This window comes from Anser anser (assembly GCF_964211835.1).
Source record: "Anser anser genome assembly, chromosome: 3".
Classification (NCBI taxonomy): Eukaryota; Metazoa; Chordata; class Aves; order Anseriformes; family Anatidae; genus Anser; species Anser anser.
This window is the reverse complement of record NC_139722.1, coordinates 49419344-49439071: the sequence shown is the minus strand read 5'-3', so window position 1 is coordinate 49439071 and position 19728 is coordinate 49419344. Positions and strand designations below refer to the sequence as shown.

General features: G+C 36.2%; 1 protein-coding gene across 2 annotated transcripts in view; it reads right to left on the bottom strand.

Moving 5' to 3' along the window:
• Nucleotides 1-19728, bottom strand: part of AFG1L (AFG1 like ATPase) — a 70047-nt gene that overhangs the window by 9697 nt on the left and 40622 nt on the right. For both annotated transcript variants that reach the window (XM_083830192.1, XM_083830191.1), the window contains 3 exons: nt 17905-17987; nt 14284-14354; nt 13927-14027 (listed from right to left, as the gene is read on the bottom strand). In XM_083830192.1, coding sequence (XP_083686318.1) covers nt 13927-14027; nt 14284-14354; nt 17905-17987 — 255 coding nt within the window. The remainder of the gene's footprint in view (nt 1-13926; nt 14028-14283; nt 14355-17904; nt 17988-19728) is intronic.

Here is a 19728-nt window from a genome sequence, read left to right as displayed (position 1 = left end):
GCACCCTAACAGCTTTCTTCTCCTCTTCAGAGATGCTGCAGCTTCTTGTCCTCACTGCCCTGTTGCCCTTGTAAAGACAGCATGCAGCTGGTACAAACACCCACATACCAACGTGCCGCAAAGGAAATGGAGACAGAAAAATTGGTTCAAGGTGAAATAACACCACTGCCATAGATGCTGGGTGTATATTCTACATGTAGAAGCTCCAGCTAGGAACAGATTTCCACTATTACAGCAGCCAACAGCCTGCCGCCCAAATTTCCAGGATTGCCTACAGGCCTTTCTGCTCACATTGCAGCAAGATACTCAGTGTTGGCTTGGGCCTGACCTCCAGCAATACAGGCTTGGACAAGATTAGTGACAAATGATTTCAGACACTTTCCACTGCCCTCTGTATAACTTCGGGGATGAAGTTTATTTTATGAACCTCACTTAGTCACAGAAAGCATTCTATTTTATTCAGTAGCATACATGAAGGTATTCGTTTCTCTGAAGTTGCTAATGAAACTAGAAATCCTCCTAATTGACACTATATCTATGTAATTGTCTTACTAGAAGTTCAACCTGATTAATTTGGTCCTCTGAACAGCAATCTAAAAATAACAGCTTAATTTGGTGTGTGTTTCTGGTGCCGTCTGATCTTTTTTCTTTCAACAATTATTGATCAAAACTGAACTTCAGAACCATAACGCAAATATAACAATTGTCACTAACCATTTCTTACCAGCTTTTTTTTACTTGATGTGGTTTTATTTTTTTGCCAAGAAACATTAACAGGTAAGAATCTTTCTTGTGTTACTGTTCCTGCACGTGTACATATGGTAAAACTGTTGTAGATTTTTGTCATTAACTCTGATGCCAGGAGTCAGTGTTTTATACGCTTCGTACTAATGCAAAACGCATTAGCACGAACATGGGCTACCCTCCCGACAAAGTGTTTACGCCACTTCAGCCTGCTTGACTGAGTTCTCACCTTCATTTGTTTTTGTTTCTCTGCCTACTTAATGCATTTTCAGCTACCATCATCTCAGTTCAAGTAGGATGTTTATTATTTGGAGCTCTCTGTGGACTGTTTTAAGAGTCAGTTGTCTTCTGTTTCTATTATATATTCCATTAATTAAAGTATAAAGCATCCTTCTTTGTTGACTCACCAGTAACAAAGTATCTCATCTTTTAGAGATTGCCTGAAGAATACAAAACACTTTTCTCTTAAGATGAAATATCTTTTTCTAACGTATGTAAATTTAAGTTTGCTGATATTGGAAGATACTCCAGGGCTAGTTCTAATATAATATGGAAGGGTTGTGATCCAGAATCACTATAATTTAGTGCAGAAACTCCAATACTCCAAAAACTTCCTAAAAACAAAATATGGTTTAAGACTAATATTTGCAACTTATATAATATATACAACTTAGACATTAAGCAAAACCAGAAAACTACAGAGCTTTTCTGTTGTTTCCTAAGGAACCACACGCTATCACTACTATGGCTGATAAAACAGAGCACCAAGGTAATCAAGGTAACCAAGATCACAATTCCAGAAAGGAACAGAAAATCCTGAAGCATGATCTGTGATGCAACTGCATATTTAAATAAAAGCACAAGACATTCAGAGCACAGCTAGCTTGGTGATGAAATTTAAAGACACTGATGGCAGCACAAAACTTGCCAAAAGATGTGCAAGTTACAGGCAAAGAAGAGAAGTTCATTTCAAGCACTATTAATGAACTGAGAATTTAATGAAGAGGAAAATTTCTTACCAAGCTTTACCGAAGGGGTCTTGTGACAAAAAAAAAAGAAAAAAAAAGGTACGTCACATCAGAGGACATACCAAGGGAAGGAAGATTAAAATAACATGCAGTTTTGTTTTGGTGTTTCCTAACTAAGCATTCCGAGTTGGCCTGCAACTTTAAATCATTATTTTAACCTGTTTGAATATCATTTGGTATAAAGCTATATAACCTGCTTGTAGAAATATTAAATGATTGATTCATTACTCTTCCTTTTAAAATACTCTTTAAAGTATGTTTTAACTACTCTCGGATGGAAAACACCAAAAATAAAGAAATCAGTAGTGCCCCCACAGTTAATCACACAAATTAAAGCTACATTGAAAAAACATCATTAAAACTGAAAAGTCAGATGTTAGACAGTTGTCTGTGCACTCCATAATCTCTTGAATATATATGGTCTTGAATTGCTTTAACTGATGCTCCCCCTCTCTTGCAGGACCCTTGACCCACCAGTATACAGAACAGCGATTCTCACATAATGCACATTCACCAGTACACGCTTTGTCCTCTTTATCGCTGTGTCACAAAGTCTCATTTTTCATGGACTTTTCCAATGCTTGTGCAGAAGAATTATGTTGTTCTTCTTCGGCTTTTGTTACAACAACTAGGTACTTCAGCTGTAGTAAGGAATTCATCTCCCAACTATGGCTGTGAATCAAGAAAATGATCTTATCTCTACTGTACAAACAGGGGACAGAGAAATTCATGGTAAAAGTATATACAAGATATATGGGTCCTAAACTAAGGACCTCTGAAATTTGATCCTCCAGGTTTATGGATCACATCAGTTCAAAGAAGAACTCCTGCTGACTTCAGCTACAACCACAACAATTGCAGGTTAGGCCACAAAGATTTGAGAACGTCCAGAAAAATGAAAATTACAACTAGCAACAGTGAAAAGGTTTTTGTTATTTCTTATAAGAACAGTATCATGCACCAACTCTAGTGCAGACAAGTATTATTGACAATATAAGTCAATTATGTAATGCAGCATTCACCTTCCTTGGTGACTGCTTTTCTCCTCTCTGAGCTGCTCTCACTCCCTATGCAGAAGACAAGGTATGGGCCCTATAGGTGAAGGCTTCTTATGAAGCCCAGAATCCCCTCTAAGTTAGTTCATTCCTGAATGAAGCATCAGTTCTTCGGGGAAGCACTGGGAGAAGTATGTGATCCTGCAATTAAAATACCCCATAACAACGACATACGCAGAAAGAGGATCTAATCAGATTACACAGTCATTCTGGAATGTCCTAACTGCATTTTGTTTTTGATAGCACATCATCTGATACCTCTGTTACATCCCTTGTGTAAGCTATTTTCCAGCTTTATTGACTCCTACGTGGGTGATCTGCAGAGCAGGAATTTGAGATTTATAAACCGTGGGGTAGAAGATACCTTCTGGATCAAGTACAGTCTGCTGCTATCTCTGGTTACCTCATCACAGAATCCAGGTGAAAACTGATTTTGACTGATCTTACAGAAGTTTGTTTTTTATAATCCCATTTCTCATAATGGAAAGTTGTTTCAGAAAGTCATTCTTGATGAGCACAAAGATGGTTACAACTTCCAGCTTTTTGGTATTCATAAACCATTTTCTATTCTTGTATGACAATGCTATCTATCAACTGAAATAGTGTTTTTCCATTCTTTGTATTTATTTGGCAGTGAGTGATGTGGATGAGGTTCTTGCATTTCTCCCCCCCCAACATCCCCACCCCGCCCATGACCAGAACATGTACCCTGTTTTAGTCTAGACTCTCTCAGTACACCTTTCCTGCACCTGTTCTACCGGAGCTCCTTTTTTCACATACAAATACTCCTTTATTCACTGACATTTGCTAATTTCCCTGCTTTAGCCCAATTGAGTTGAAATGTCAGTCTTACGAGAGTATGCTCCTGTTCATTTATCATTAAGCAGTTACTCCTGCTTTAGAGGAACTTAACTACTAAGTAGCTTCAGATAAACCATGCTGAACCTAAAAAAGGGAGGTGTCTCAAAGACCTACCATGCAGTCAGAGCTGGCTACAGACTGGTGGAACAGCACAAGGCACGTTCAGCCCTCAAATCCCTCACTGACACATTTACAGCTCCAACTCCAAAGTATGGCACTTGTCAATGAAAAGGTCACAAAAACTACTGGGGCTTAAAAAAAAGAAAGTATAAGCAGGTATAATACTGAAGGCCATAAGAAACAAGTACAGATATACATCAATATACATCAGAAGTGCGTGTGAAAATAAGTTCTCCTTAAAGAAGTTACTAGAGAACAATTCAAGTGATCTTGCATTTTTTTTTATACATATACATGTATTTTAAGTCTTCAAAAGAATGTAGAAACTATGGATATTGGGTTTACAGGTCATAGGTCTAGTTAAATATTAACAATTACTGTTAAATTTCAGAACCGTAGGCAACAAAGCTTTTAAACATTGCCTACATTCAGGCACTTAAGAAATAAAGAATTGAATTAAAAAGGCAAACCCTTAAGACTACAATCAGCTTTAAAAATCTTGGTTTGGTGTATTCCTTGGGCTATAACATGCAGGACCTAAACCTTCAAAGCCTGTGTAGCTTTCACTGATGGGAGTGCGTTCCAAAGTTAAGCCCTGACACATGCTGAATAAGGTATAAAACTGAAATGAGGTTTGGCTAACAGTATTACTACACTACAACGTTTCCACCTGAAAGAAGTTTCCAAATGTATTTTAGAAAATACACTCTTAAGTTAGATAAGGAAACATATTTCTTTGGTGTAGAAACTGATTAAGTCCTTAAAGCAAATGCAGCTAATCAAAAGACAGACACTCAGTGCAGAGACTAAGATGCAAAAGCTTATCTCCTGCTAGGAATAAAGCTAAGATTAAAATCAAACTAAGGGAAACCACAGTTCTGAGAAGTTAGTGAAAACAACACTCACTTCTGAACAACTCCGTAGTACTTTTATTTAGAACCACACCTAACAATCCTACAATCCCAGAGAAAACACTAAATTATACAGTGGATACATTTAGCAGTTCTTACTGAAAGCGATTCCCTCAAAATGATTCAGAATCATTAAACTGCCAGGGCAGCTTGAACTGTGCCATCATGTTGGGGAGACATTCAATTGACTAAAGAACGGACATTTACATTCCTAAATCACTTGCTGCCTTTGGAAATTAAAATTTTTATTTATTTCCAATACTTGGTTATATCTTCTTTCACTTTGAAGTATAAACTATTCAAGCCAGGAACTGGATCTTCCTCCTGGTCACTCCAGTGTGGTTACTGCAGTAGAACAACATTTGCCAATCCTTACTTTTGCATTAAATCTGCACTAACATAATATTTCGACCATTGCAGAAAATGTAAACAACTTCCAGACAAAAAAAAAGTGATATAGCCTTTGCAACACAGATACTAAATTCATTTTCTTAGCTTTGTTACGTGGTGGTATGCTTCCTAACGGTTAGTAACCCAAATTCCCTTGCTCTGTTTTCCAGCTCAGCCAGAAAAAATGACCTTAATTTAAATTACTTTAAAAATTAAAAACCCCTGGAGTCAGACCAAAGATTTACCTGGAACTACATATCCTCTAACAGTGGCCAGCAAGTTGCCTAGGGTGAACATGGGAACAAGATATGCATATGGTCGTACTTTGCTGATTTATTTTCCCAGGTTCCAGCAACTCGTTAGTGATGAACTTCCACACATTTCTGTACTAACCTTTGGCATTTAACATCACTGCTCTTTACCTCACCCATCACAAAATCAGTTTTATGTTTTCCTATCATATCAAGACGCTATGTTCATTGGTAGTTGGCAGCTGGATGAAAGGATATAGTTAATTACTTAAAGAAAATCTTATAGGATCCACAAAACAGTTATTCAACCTTTGTAAAGAAAAGGTTAAATTGTGCTAGAGTACATTAAAAAGTCGGTATTGCCAGCAGAGGGCAGCAGTTGCTATGCCCAAGTGAGAGGAAGACTAAAAATCAACACTGGGAGCTAGACAGTATCTACTTACCCCCTTAGGACCTTGGAGAACTACATATAACATACACTGTTGTCTAAGTTATTTATAACAGATCAAGAGTCAGGCCAAACTGTCACAATTACTAATTTTTAAACAAAACTTTTATTTAAAGTGAAGAAAGAGGAGTGGCAAAGGAAGATTTTTCTAAGGCTTCATGAATACTGACCTTAACGTGTAAGCACAGAAACAAAATTTTACTCTGATGGAGTAATACGGCTTTCCTTTGCACTAATTGGTCGTTTATGACACTGAGATTTTAAAAACTAGTTAATATGTAAATTCTTTTTTTTTTCACCTAAACTTTGTACATATAAGCAACTGCTGAGAAAGAGATAAAGAAAAATAAATTTTTATAAACTCTGTTGAAGTTACCAGATCTGATTGATTCAAAGTCTACTAGAATTTGTCACTGACAATTATAAATCTTGTTTCCTTGTCAAGAAGCAGCTCCTTAGAATCCACCACAGTGACAAAATTTATTCACATGCTAACTCAGTAACGGCACAGCACTTTCTAAAAATTAAGTGGTTATGTTTTACAACAGTCTGGCTACACCAGCAAATATACACCTCATTGTAGAAATGGAGAAATTCATGCAAAGGAAGGCCACAAAGAGTGGCAGAAGCTAATGATAACATCCAAATTCAGGAACTATACATCTGTATTCTGCTTGGTGCCTTTCCCAGCCGCCTTTGGCTGAATTTGTTCATTTTCTGGGGCCTCAGAAAAGAAGGTTTGATAACAAATGCTTTTGATAAATAAGAACAGTTCTAGAAGATCACACTGGAGAAGCACACTTAAAGAAATCCACGCTAATGAGTATGTAACTACTTTCACGCCACCACAAATGCCGCATGTCACACTGCCACATAAATCCTGGGCATGTCGTAGACCTGAAAAGCTGCTTTTTACTTTGCTTTAAAGCAACTGAAATATATCAATATATTCTTATCCAGCATTTTTTAGTTCTCCACATATTCACATAATACAGTAAAAGAAACAAAAAAAGTTAAGTGTATGGATTTGATCTTAACTGAATTACCTAAAACGTGAAATTATCCTCACCTAGAAAGCCTATTTAAAAATTGATGCAAACGATGTAACAAGATGTTTTCTACTGAGTCAACTGCATGCCACACCAGCATTGCACACAATCTATTCTCTGTATTTTACTTTTATGAAGATTAATGGGCAACTGTTATGAAGATTAATGGGCAACCAATATCTTATGCATTGCTTTAGACAGAAACATCTCCTTATACTGTTAACTAGGAAAAGATTTATACTAACATATGAAACGAGAAAAGAAATATTGTAATACTAGAATGGCACCAACTCTGCCTCCCAAAGTCTTCAGGTACTAATTACAAAAGCAGCTATTTTGAAAATTCTGCTTTAAGCTACAAAATGTTTCATATACCATGAAGTTATCAATTGCTGACTTGCTATTTTCATCTGTTATGTTCTGGCTGACATTTCATGAAATCATGAGATACCATGGTGAAAAATAAGTTTGAATATTTCCCTTTAAAACATAACTTTGATTTTATTTCAAAGGGACATCACTGAATTTTAAACAGTTTTCTAGATTTTTAGATGAACTGTCATGTTGCAAAAGTTACTGTCTAAATAAGTAATCTTCTAATTTGAAATGCATCTCCTTAATGCTACACCAACAAACGTAAACAGAGCTCTTAGGTCTGGATACTTATCACTATGGACCCCACTGTAATGGAGTTATCCATGGCCAGATCATAAGACATATTGTCACAATGACATGAAAGCAGAGTGATTTGTGCGATATATTTTTCTGCAACTTAACAAAAGCATCCATCCTATCCATCCTTTCACACTGACTTGCAAAACTCAAATTACATTCTTCTTTCCGGAACCATCAATGGTTATGTATGGGTGGCCAAAGGAATCGATTCACTAAGTTTTGACAACAGTGTTGATAGTCACCGTGACATGAACGACCAGGAACCACATGAACATTGGTATATACCAATTTTGAAAGATGTTACCTGGAGTTTTCTGAGTCCTCCATTATTACAACAATCCAGCGTAATCTAAAGTAACTTCCCAAAACAATTGATTCCCTTCATTACAGTCACTTATCCTTGTGTCTCATATTATATATTTGGTTCACAATTCCCAAAACATTGTATCAGAGGAAAAAATAAGTTTAACTAAAATTAATTGCGTTAACTAAGTCCAGTTACATATTTTGAGTTGTTCTGTCAAAAGATGGTGACAATGTAAACATTTTCACACACAAAAAAACTTGCATAGGTTTACTATGAGAAACATGCAAATTAAATTTCCATTATGAAACTAGTTTTTAATCTTAGAACTCTTCCATTCTAAATGACTTCATCTGAATATGCATCTGTATATGTGAATGAATATTTATTTGTGAAAGTGTCAGTCACTGTATTTCTGACAGCAAGGCTATTTACTTGCTCTCAAGTTAAACTTTACTTGGTGAGAAGTTGTAGTGCTTCCATGGTGTTGACCAAGAACGTCAAATTTGGAAGAAAGGTTGCTTTGGTATCAGGGAAATACCTCATACACGCCCCGTGAAACATCACTCAAACCCAAGGAAGTTACAAGCCTCAGAGAAATGCAGTCTGAAATCATTACACAGACTGACAGTAGACTAAATGTTATCCATCTCCCAAAAGCACGAGTGGGCTGAGCGCAGACTATCCCCTTGTGATGGATTTGGCACATCCTGCTGCAAGCTGCTCCACTTGGTTCTGCATGCACAGGGGCAGTGACAGCAGCCAACAGGTCCCCGACTCCCTCATGCCTCTGGTTTCTGACATTTTAAGACCAAAAGAGACCATGAGATCCTCCACTTCTCTGAATTTTAGAGAGAGACAGCCTAAGAACTAGTATTTAGCTCAAACACCTCTTTCTAAAATGATGCAGTTTTGACACAAAACATAGTACAAGTAGACTCTTCCATTTCCTTCCTTATTTCAGATGTGTCAAAGCGTGCTCTCCCCTCCTCCTTTTTTTTTTTTCTTTTTTCTCTTTTCCAATCTGAATGTCTCTGTATTCTCTGGCTTTCTTCTTGCCGCCTTCTGCTAGATTTGGAAGCCCATTAATACCTATACTTTTTTCTTGCTAAGATGCATGTGTCCTAGAAAATCATCTTCCAGCCCTCTTCTTTGGTAAGTTTACCAAATTGATCTTCAAATCTGTCATCTGAGGGCATAAATCCTTCAGCTAAAACAACCTGTGCTTTTTTTCAACAGCCTCTTCAGGTTTTGCAATGTCTTTTCTAAAATTCTGATGTCAAAACCACACCTAACGTTCTGCCATCAGTATCACTGAGGTGTTTCCAAAATTAAAATAATCTTTCTACCCTCCTAGCTATTTCTAGGCCTAACTTCATCTGTGATAGGTAGGGTAAATGCTCTACCATTTTTGTAAACTCATTTTGAGATGCTGTTCTGTTACAACACTTAAATCTATTCCAAGTCACTATGCCTAGAATGCAGTCTCCTGCTCCTGTAGGTATGACTTGTGTTCCCAACTCCACAGAATCACAGAATCGTCTAGGTTGGAAGAGACCTCCAAGATCACCTAGTCCAACCTCTGACCTAACACTAACAAGTCCTTCACTAAACCATATCATTGAGCTCTACATCTAAACGTCTCTTAAAGCCCCCCAGGGATGGTGACTCAACCACTTCCCTGGGCAGCCCATCCCAATGTCTAACAACCCTTTCAGTAAAGAAGTTCTTCCTAACATCCAACCTAAACCTCCCCTGGCACAGCTTTAGCCCATTCCCCCTCGTCACCAGGCACACAGGAGAACACACCAACCCCCACCTCGCTACAGCCTCCTTTAAGGTACCTGTAGAGAGCGATAAGGTCGCCCCTGAGCCTCCTCTTCTCCAGACAGAATGTTGTGTTTGCTTAGATTTAAAAAAAGCCAAAAGAAAACTTATCCTTCCTCAATTCTGCTGGGAAATAAGTTGTTGCACATGGTATGCCCAATTCCATTGCTTCTCCTGTACACACATGCACACCATGCTTTGAATTTACAGCAAATTTGAGTTAGCATTTGTTACGTTCAACACCACTGGGGAAAAAAACACATGTACTGGGTTTGATATAAAAACGTGCTCATTAGGAATGCTACGTTCAGCAACAGTCCTTCAGTTTAATATATAAAAACAACAAGTACTAACTTCTCAATCCATTTAACACATACTTTCCAACACTGCATGCCAATTTCTTAGTAAGAACAGTATGTACAAAAGTCAACCTTTTCTGCAAAATCAGGGAGACTGATTTCATTTAATTTCCTTTCTTTAGTCACCTACTCTATAAATCCAGAACCAGCTTTTCCAGTACTGTTTCTAGACTAAAATCTGACTGATAGCCTGCAGTTATACAGGTCCTGCTTGTGGTTTTTGCCTTATTTTTTTTTTTAATATTGGCACACAGCAGCACTCTTTAGGGCTGTGACATTTCTCTTGCACTCGAACACTGACTTAAAATAAAAAAGCTAGCCAGAGTTCTCAGCCTAGTTTTCCAGGACTCCAATGATTTGAAATATATTTTCAGACTATTTTTAAGATGTTCTCTAATTACTAACAGATTTAAAGTTGTTTATTATCCCTAGTTAAAAGAGTACTTCACTCAGCTTCCCCTAGAACCAAGTATTTCTTGAAAAAACATTTCCTCTTTCCACATCATTATTAAAAGTTCAGCCACCTCCACTGAGAATAAACTAGTAATGTTCATATAATATAAACCATATCAAAACTCCCATTTTACTCAACAACATATCTCATAGCTGAGCAGCAATGTTATTTGTCCATGACCTTTATTTTCCCTTTAATTTTCCTGCACTTCTTAACTACTTGCCATTTCATCCTGTATTACTGGATTTTGTTTTGACAGTGACACAGGACATACTTTTATTGCCTTTCTCCGTCTTGGTTTGTTTGTTTTTACATTTTCCACTTAGTTTTGGTCATTACCTTCCTTTTGCTTTTCAAAATTACTTTCCCTGAATGGTCAAATATGAAATTTTACTGTTTGGAAGTATCTTTTGGTTACACTGAATGTGAGAAAATTATGGAGATTGGCCCCATGCAACACAAATTCTAGGTATATTCATACCTATAAGCTACCATAAAGCTGCTCAAACCAAAGTGACCTTGTACTGGATGCAGTACATTTTATGCTAGAAAATTATCATTTGCAATTTTCAGGCTAATTACATTTCACCATTTTCTGCATTTCATCTACAGCATAAGCTTCCCATACAACTATATTTTTTTCTTTAAATGCTTTTTATAGCCAAGTGCTCATGAAGTAAAGCACCTCGTTCTCTGTTTACATCAGACTCCTGTCAGTACTACCCTCTTAAGTTTGTTAATTAGCACACTGATTGATATGTATTCAAGAACCTTGTATTAATTAACTTTAAGGTAGGTACCAGTGTCTTTAACATTGCATGCTGCCCTCCACCTCCTTCAGCCAGTTTATCCTTAAGCAAGCTGTAAGCACTGATTTTGCATTCCCATTTTATGAATTGTACCAAGAAGTTTCATTAACAGCAATTAAATGTCATTTTTCTCCATTAATGAGAATTTTCTGTTTATCTTGCTTATCAGCTGGTCTTATCACTGATATAAAACTAACTGCAAATCTTGTTTTCAATTCTGTTGTCAAATGTTTATTTGGGTTCTAAAACACCAACTTTAAATTGCATTTATCTACCTAAGACACTTCACTTGGGCTGTCAGTTAAGCACTTTCCCCAGTGCAAAATACCGTGTCCGTTCACAGGATCTGCCTTCCCATGGGATTTTGTCACCTCGCCCTTCACAAACAAGCCTGCAGATTCACTCTAGCTGAAACCAAATTCCCCTCCATTTTTATTTTTTATTTTTTTTGCAGATCTTCCTTTTTGTTATGTCTTCATCAACCTCAATTTCTTTTTTCTTAATAGCTTTGCTCATGATGCTATCAACTCATGTACCATTTGGAACCACAAGCAGTATCAAATACCTTAGAGCTATGGCTCCTAGATTTTCTGCTTAGTCACTTCAAAAACATGTTTGTCTATTACGAGCTTACTTGAATATATACAAATGAATTTATACATCCTGTCATAGTGAATGTCTCCTGACTTGGAGGGATTTTTTGGCTATTAATTATCAGCGTACTTTCCTGCATCTTACCTATTTTTCCTTTTCTTGTGGCACTATTCGGAATGACTTCCATTCTGACCATCAAAGATACTGCATGCATCAATTTTTCCACCAAAAAAGATTTCATGAAAAAGGCTTCATGGTTTGACAACTGAATTTTTCTTTTGCCTTTTAACAATTAGTTTAAAGGCAGCAGGAAAGGCAAACGGAGCAAGGAGGAGGAAATAAATTAAACTAAAATTTCTCACAAGCTTTTACCAAGTCTTGAAATTTTCCAGATTCTTAATCTCATGGGTTTGATTTACTGACAGGCTAAGCTTTCAAACACAACTTAAGCCAACAAGAATTTCTTATTGTTGCTATACAATACTATAAAGTTTACATTAATGGAAAAAAAAAAGAGGCAACTGAAGCCACTCACTCAAATTTAATGGATGACTCTGAAATTTGTGACTTCAGTTCTCTATCCACAAATTGAGCACAGCGATAACACCTTACCAATACACCAACACAATATTTTAAGGTATATCAGTGATCCCAAGAGAAATACCATGGCAAAACAAATAATTGTGTATAACGATTAACAGGATAAATGAATAGATGTATAGGCAAAGAATATAAGGCATAGTTCCAAGGACTGAAGAAGCTGTTAAAGCAAACCATTTAGAGTCTGCCCTGTGTTTTTAGTTTTAAGAATAAATTCCAATAAATTCTCTAATTTCATTAGAGACTGTTGTAACACATCTGCAGAAGGTTGCTGGAATGTAGAAAGCATGAATTTCAAGTCCTTGGTGATCAGCATAATAACAATACTGTTAAATAATTTTTAGTGTTTCGTAAGGATTGTCTTGTTCTAGGAGAAAACCAAGCACCTTAGCTCCGTTAGACCAACTTATTCTGAAACCCTGGTGATAATTCATCACCAGCTTTCAGATCCAAAGTATTGGCTGCTGCCACATCAGCTACCAGGGCACATCTCCTTAGAAGCAATTTATCAACCCATTGAAGTACAGGAGGCATATACTAGGTTAAATAATTATACAAGTGGTTATTTAATTATGCACGCCACTTTTTTCTGATTTATTAAGGGGCATAACAAAGAAGTCTCAAAACTTCTAGTGAAAAGCATGCTGTTCCACCCATGGCATACCTCCATTCTCACAATTGGCTAACTGGTTTTGCTTGAAACTGAAAAGCAGGGAAGCCCAAGACCTACAGTCTGAAACATAATTACTTGAACAGAAATTCCACTGGTTATACCTTAGTAGCTACAAGGAAGTGTTATAACAATGTTATAATCAAAGGACTGGTCAACATCCTGAACAAAGGATGCTATCAGCCCAGTTTAGAGTTGTGATCACATAACAGTAACTTCAGATGTCAGTAGAGAGGTCACTGCAGTAAGACTCCCAAGTGAGTCTGACAGAATTTGGCAGTATTTAGAGAAATCTGGCAAATTTTTGAGAAAGCCTGGGACTAAACAGCCGTCATACAGCTAGTCAAAACTAAGGTACGCAACAGAGAAGAACAGCAGCACAGCGTTACTCTAGTAGAGTCAGGATTACTACTCCTTTGCTCAAGTACCATCTACTTACATCTCAAATTTTAAAAGCAGTATCTGAATGCCTTTTACGTATGAATATGTTGTGACTACTATCCCAAGAATGCTAGACCAGGCATATACTCTACTGAGATTTTTGAAGACAATTTGTGATATAATTAAGAGTGAATTTACTGTATCATTAAAAAGGAAATGATTACTCTTCTTTTTCGTTTTCTTTTTTTTCCTTTTAAATTCAAAATATTTCTGCAAGTTAAAAAAGCCCCTTGAATTCAGTAAGACTTGGAAAAATAGCAACTTTGTTTCTTTTTTTTTTTTTTAAACTGTGAAAAGTCTGCGCGTTAACTGATCTAGATTTGACTGGGTACTCACTCTGTCACACAGCTCTTCAAACGTGAAGTCTGCAATGGTTCCACATGCTTTATTCAGCCTCAGCTCTCTGCCTTGCACTTTTAGAATCCTTGGTCTAGTTACTATGGGAACATGAACAAAGACTCAATCTTCTCTGGATAATTACTATAAAATTCATCTCTTACAGATAGGAAATGCATAGCTTGATGAATAATAGCACATGATTCAACACATAAATTAGACAAAATGCTGATACAATGACTGCCACTTGAGTGTGGCATCAACCCATATACAGCAATGGAACTTATTAATTGGTCAGTGGAGATTGGGCATTGTGTTCTAAATGTATTCTCTTTCAAGAGAAATTAACTTACGTACAATCATTTTGTTTCTGAGCCAGCTCATCAAACAACTTATCCATGACAGCCTCCACATCAGCTTCACTTGTGCTACAGTGAAAAGAATAATAGAATATGAAATTAATAACACTTGAAGCCAACATCAAACAGCTGCCTGAGCCTGCTTAGCTTTTTGCCCATAAAAAAGAGAACAGGATGTTATGCTCTAAATACAAACATTAGATTTAGAATACACTTAAAAGTAGAGAATATTAACTCTCAGGTAGATGATTCTGCCTTATTTGCATACACTGAAAGACTTCTGTGTTTTGAGCCGTTTCCAGTAATGAGGCAATACAGGCAGAGCAGATCCATTAACACTATGTGTACACAATGAGAAAAAAGGCTTCTGGCTCTACCTTGCATGCAAAATAAGAGCAAATAGACAAGGCAAGGCAGTCAAGCACCTAAAGAAGTATCCTTTGAAATTTCTGAGGGGACTTTTGAATTAAATATTGGAGCAGCTTTCTAAAAAAAAAAGTCAACTGATTGTATTAATTGAATTGTAAACAGCTTCTAAAATTAAACAGATTCAAAATGCCAGCATCAGTAATTTTATTAGTTTTATTTTTTCCCCTAGCCCACAAAACACTATTTAGGAAAAGATCAACCACAGACTGTGAAACTGTAAGATATCAAGTGTAAAATATCTGTACTCACAGATAAACTTTATATTCAACTTCTGGTACCACAAGAATTATAAATCAGTCCAGAGTGCTTTTTGTCACAATGGCTTACAGGGCTGACATCTTTGCGTCTTTCCTTCTTTAAGAAGATAGATATTTCTAGCTGAGTTTGAAAGTTGAGAATAGCAAATTAAAGCTAAGCTACACGATAAACTAGAACTCAGATGTCAGGTAATGCTTCAATGAAGTTTGTACAACCCCATTTGGTACGAAAAGTCTACCTTTGTGGATCATGGATGCAATCAAGTTATGTTGCTTCACACAGCTCTAGGCCTATTCTAAATGAAAAGTGACGATCGGCATCTTACGTAATTACTTTCCTCTTCATTAGGCCTTAATCACCTTAAAAATGTTAACACTAGAACTGAAATAACTACTTTTTAACTCAAGATTAATGATGGTAAACTCTGTAGATGCAAGGAATTTGGGGAAAAAACAACCTTCTGTAAGTGCAATTTGAAACCCTTAAAAAACCTTTTCTGAGTAGGAGGTTGCATTAGATAAAATACCTTCCAAAAAAAATAGGTCTCTCTTAACATTGGTATTTCAGTGCTGCTCTCCTCGTTAAAAAAAAAAAAAGAGAAAAAGAAAAAGAAAAGTAACAGACAAACCCAGAAGAAATGCTATAAAAGAGGGAAAGAGTGTATGTACATCAGAGAGCATGCACCTGTGTATGCATGTATCTATCAAAAAGTTTGATGTAAAGGCTGCAAGAAGAAACACACAAGTATAATGTCGAGGTAGATATTTGCACCTAATTGCCAAGAAAGTTTGTTTTGAAAATAGACACCTGAGACCAAGATCAAGGAAGCTGCTTTGATCAGGAATCTTGTAATTACATTACACTGATTGCTTTCAGATGACTATGAAACAGCTTTAAGCAATCCTTAGATGCAACCCTTATTTTAAATGAAGACTACACAGATTACGAAGCAACATGAGGATTTAAAAAAAATGATGATGATTACTGTAACCTTAGTAGTGGAATGTACACGTATTGAACAAGATGATTTTCTTTTAGGGGAGTGACTGCAAAATAAATATTAAAAAAAATCTGAAACAAAATACTATCTAGTACCTAATAAAATAAAAACAAAACTCACTAAGCCAGCTCTGTAGGGCTGAGAGCTTCATTGAACAAGCCTGTATAGAAGAAGGAATGTAATTCCCTCAGAGAAAGAATGGACAATAAAGTAAGCATCTTATTTCCACTGGCAGCTACAGGACTTATTTTTCTACTGCTTCCTAACAAATTACATAATGAGTTCTGGAGGTAGTCAACAACTATCTAATGACAGAACATATATCAAGTGAAAGTCAGAGACTGATAATAATTCTGTCCCAAGTTTTACAGCAGAACACTATAAAATACTTGGGCTGCATACTGCTCCTGGGGCTTACTCACACATTCCTTCTCCTGTGATTCGATGTTGTAGGTGCCATATTTAGCCTGTTACCTGCTAGAATCCACAAGTAGTCTTCCATTTCTTTAGAGTATGGAGAGTGAAGAAAAAAAATATATGGTAGGGGCTCTCCACAACTATCAAACCGAAGGCCACAGAGTGCAGCAGGCACACTACGCAGAGCCTGAAGCAAGGACAGCTACATAGACATCGGAGCAAGAGCCATGGTGACCAATTCTGAGATAACAGTGGCTACAAACCAAACAGTATGTTTAAGAAGATGTCACAGAAGTTAAAGAAACTGGAACCATGCAATAATACAAAACAAGAGTTTTTTCTTGAGTTTGTTTGCAGATATAGAACCTATACTTCAGCTATATTTTCTGTACATCAGATATTGCCATTTCCTCCCAGAATTAGCGAGAGCTGAATTGGTACCTTCTCACATGCAAACAAGTAACAGTGGTATTTGTCAGGCCCTAACCATCTTAGGAAGGAAGGAAAACATTCAGACAGGTTTTGAATAAAGTGGGGGAAGAACTCTGGCATTTGATTTCCATTATTTTACAAAAACACTTTTTCCAGAAACAATTTACCTGCTGCAATTCTACTAAGCAGTACTCCTTCCAGATGAAAAAGCACAACTTTTAGTTTTATTGTAAAGTGATAGGGGCATACTTAATTCCAAATATCCATGACACTGATGAAAATACTGCACCTTTCTTAATGCACGCACGATTTTAAATCAATATTGTACGTGGGGTTGAAGGATACCACGGTTATAAATCTAATTTTAAGCTATTTCCTGCCTTGCTCAGGTTACTACCCATTAGATAATACTATAACTTAAGAGCGAGCATGAGATGGAAAAAAAATCAAATGCAAAGGTTTCAAAGTACTTATTAAAAAAGAGAAGATGCTCCTATTAAGCTGATATATGTTGCAACCATAAGCACTGCTGTGAACATATTCTTTAAATACATTTATTTGCAAATACAGAATAAAGTGCTAAAGAATTTTAGTCGTAATAAGCAGAAACAATATCAAAATAGGTGGTGTGGGTTTTTTTTTTTAATCCATAGCACTGGAAATGCCCAACATTAAATGAATCCTTGTCATTGGATTTCTATAAATACCTAATTACTTAAACACAATAAGGATGTTCTTCTATTATAAGAGAATTGTGCAATCTCTTACAAGAGGATATTCATTACTTTCTAACCATCTGTCACTTCAGTTCTCCAAACACCACACCTCCCCAAAAAATCTAATTAGTTTTTATTCAGTCACACATTATGAATGATGCTAGTGTGGATACTGAAAATGTAGTTTAATGAAGTTAATATCGAGGCATAATGGAAGGCGGTTTGCTGAACAAAATGGACCAGAAGGCAAAGAAAGGAAGAGTCACACCCTGCTAATTCTACTACACATTTTTCATTTCCCATTGACTAGGAAATTATTGGCTAATAAGGAAAAAGAGGGCAAATACCATATCATAGATCAACTTACAGGTAGTAAAGTTTTCCAGCAGCAGGAAGCACTCGTTTCCTGTAGTCTATTCCAGAATCAAGCTGGACTGTGCTGCAGTATTTCTACAGAGAGAAAAAAAAAAAAAAAAAAGCTTTCCTCAAGCCAAAGCTGTATTTATTATCATCTGCATTAGAGAGAAGGCACACTGCTGTGATAAACCATCAGCATGAATATAACCTACAAAACAGATTCCAGATTCAAGCCCACAAAATTGAAGTCTCCTTTACAGTTATTGAGTTAAAGAAATAAGCTGGAAATTATTCACACATTCAAAACAAAAAAGTGACAATTTTCAAAAGTCCATCAGCTAGAAAACAAATACAGATTTGATGAACGGTGAATGAAATGAGAGTGGGCATTACTCATTCTCTCTGGGTAGTACTTCGTTGGGGGGCGGGAATTAGAAATAATTATTTTGGCATTAAAGAATATAAAGTTAGAAATAGAAAAATAGAAGCAATAAACATTTAAGATCCAAATTCTAGCAACAGAGATGACAAACTATGACTTTTTCAGCTAAAATTAGTTATAATCTTTTCCTTCCACTAAGATTACAAAATTTATGAGTCAAACATCAAAGATGTGAACCAAGCCAGATCTTGCTACAAAATCGACTGAAGTATAAAGGGGAATAAATGAAGCTATCAAAAAGGTTTTGTTCTGCTTTTGTAATGTTTGAATTGATTCAGAAAAGGAACTTTTTTAAGAATAAAACAACAAAATCTATAAGTTTATGATATAGATATCCCTGAGTACTCACGACAATTGCTTCTGTTTAAAACAAAAAACAAAAAACAAAAACAGAAACCAGCTGTACTAAACTAAAGGGTGGTAAGTTTTTTTGGTTTTATTTTGTTGTTTTTTAATTCAAGGCCTTGAGGTTGAGAATGAAATTCTCACTAACACCAGCGGTATCAAGATTTTACACCCTCTAGCAAAAGGAATCTCTGCTTCTCTGTTATTACTACTGCCAACATACACAACCGCTGGCTGTTATACAACCACAAGCAAAAGAAGCTGTAAAAGAAAGGGAGGAAAAGTTTAAATATTTCAGAAAATACACCTCTATCAACAATTTAATTAAAGCAATCAAATTTCTTTTTTGCAGGTAATTCAACATTAGAGTTCTTTTGAGTTCAAGGTCTTTGAATTATTAGAGTGGACTGCTAGAATTCACTAAATTATTCTGCATCTTCACTGCACTATGAACTACCAGTCTATTTTTAATATTCTCATTAGAGATTTCATATTCTGTGTCAAATTTTTTAAAACCTCCTTGAGGTTTTTCAAATATCAAAATTGGAAATGTCAAATCTCATTTACAGCAACTACATTGCAGAAAAAGACATCCTTACATTTTAGAAGAAATACCAGTGATTTAAGTAACAATGTCACTTTTAAATAAATGTATTGCGTAGGACTTACTGATTACAAATATCTGCAGGAGTAACTGTGATGATTCGCTGCACTAATTTTTTTGCCTTTGGCAATTACTTAAGATTCTGTACTTATTTTAAACCTCCAACGTATCTGCAGAGATATACAGCTAGAGAACGAGGTTGAAAAAATCATCCAGAAAGCACGGAAGCCCAGGAAAATCCATATATTTTAATTCTGGTAAGTGAAAAAGCCATGCTAATCAAATCATTATGCTGGGCTAAAGCTAGTGCAAACACAATAGCGCCGGTGCTACAATATTATTACAACCTATTCTGTTTCTTTTGGTGAGAGCTTACAAAGGAAAAGAGTAAAAGAGCAGAAGAAAAAAGTTCCAGAGGCATGTCATAACACGCACAAGGAAGG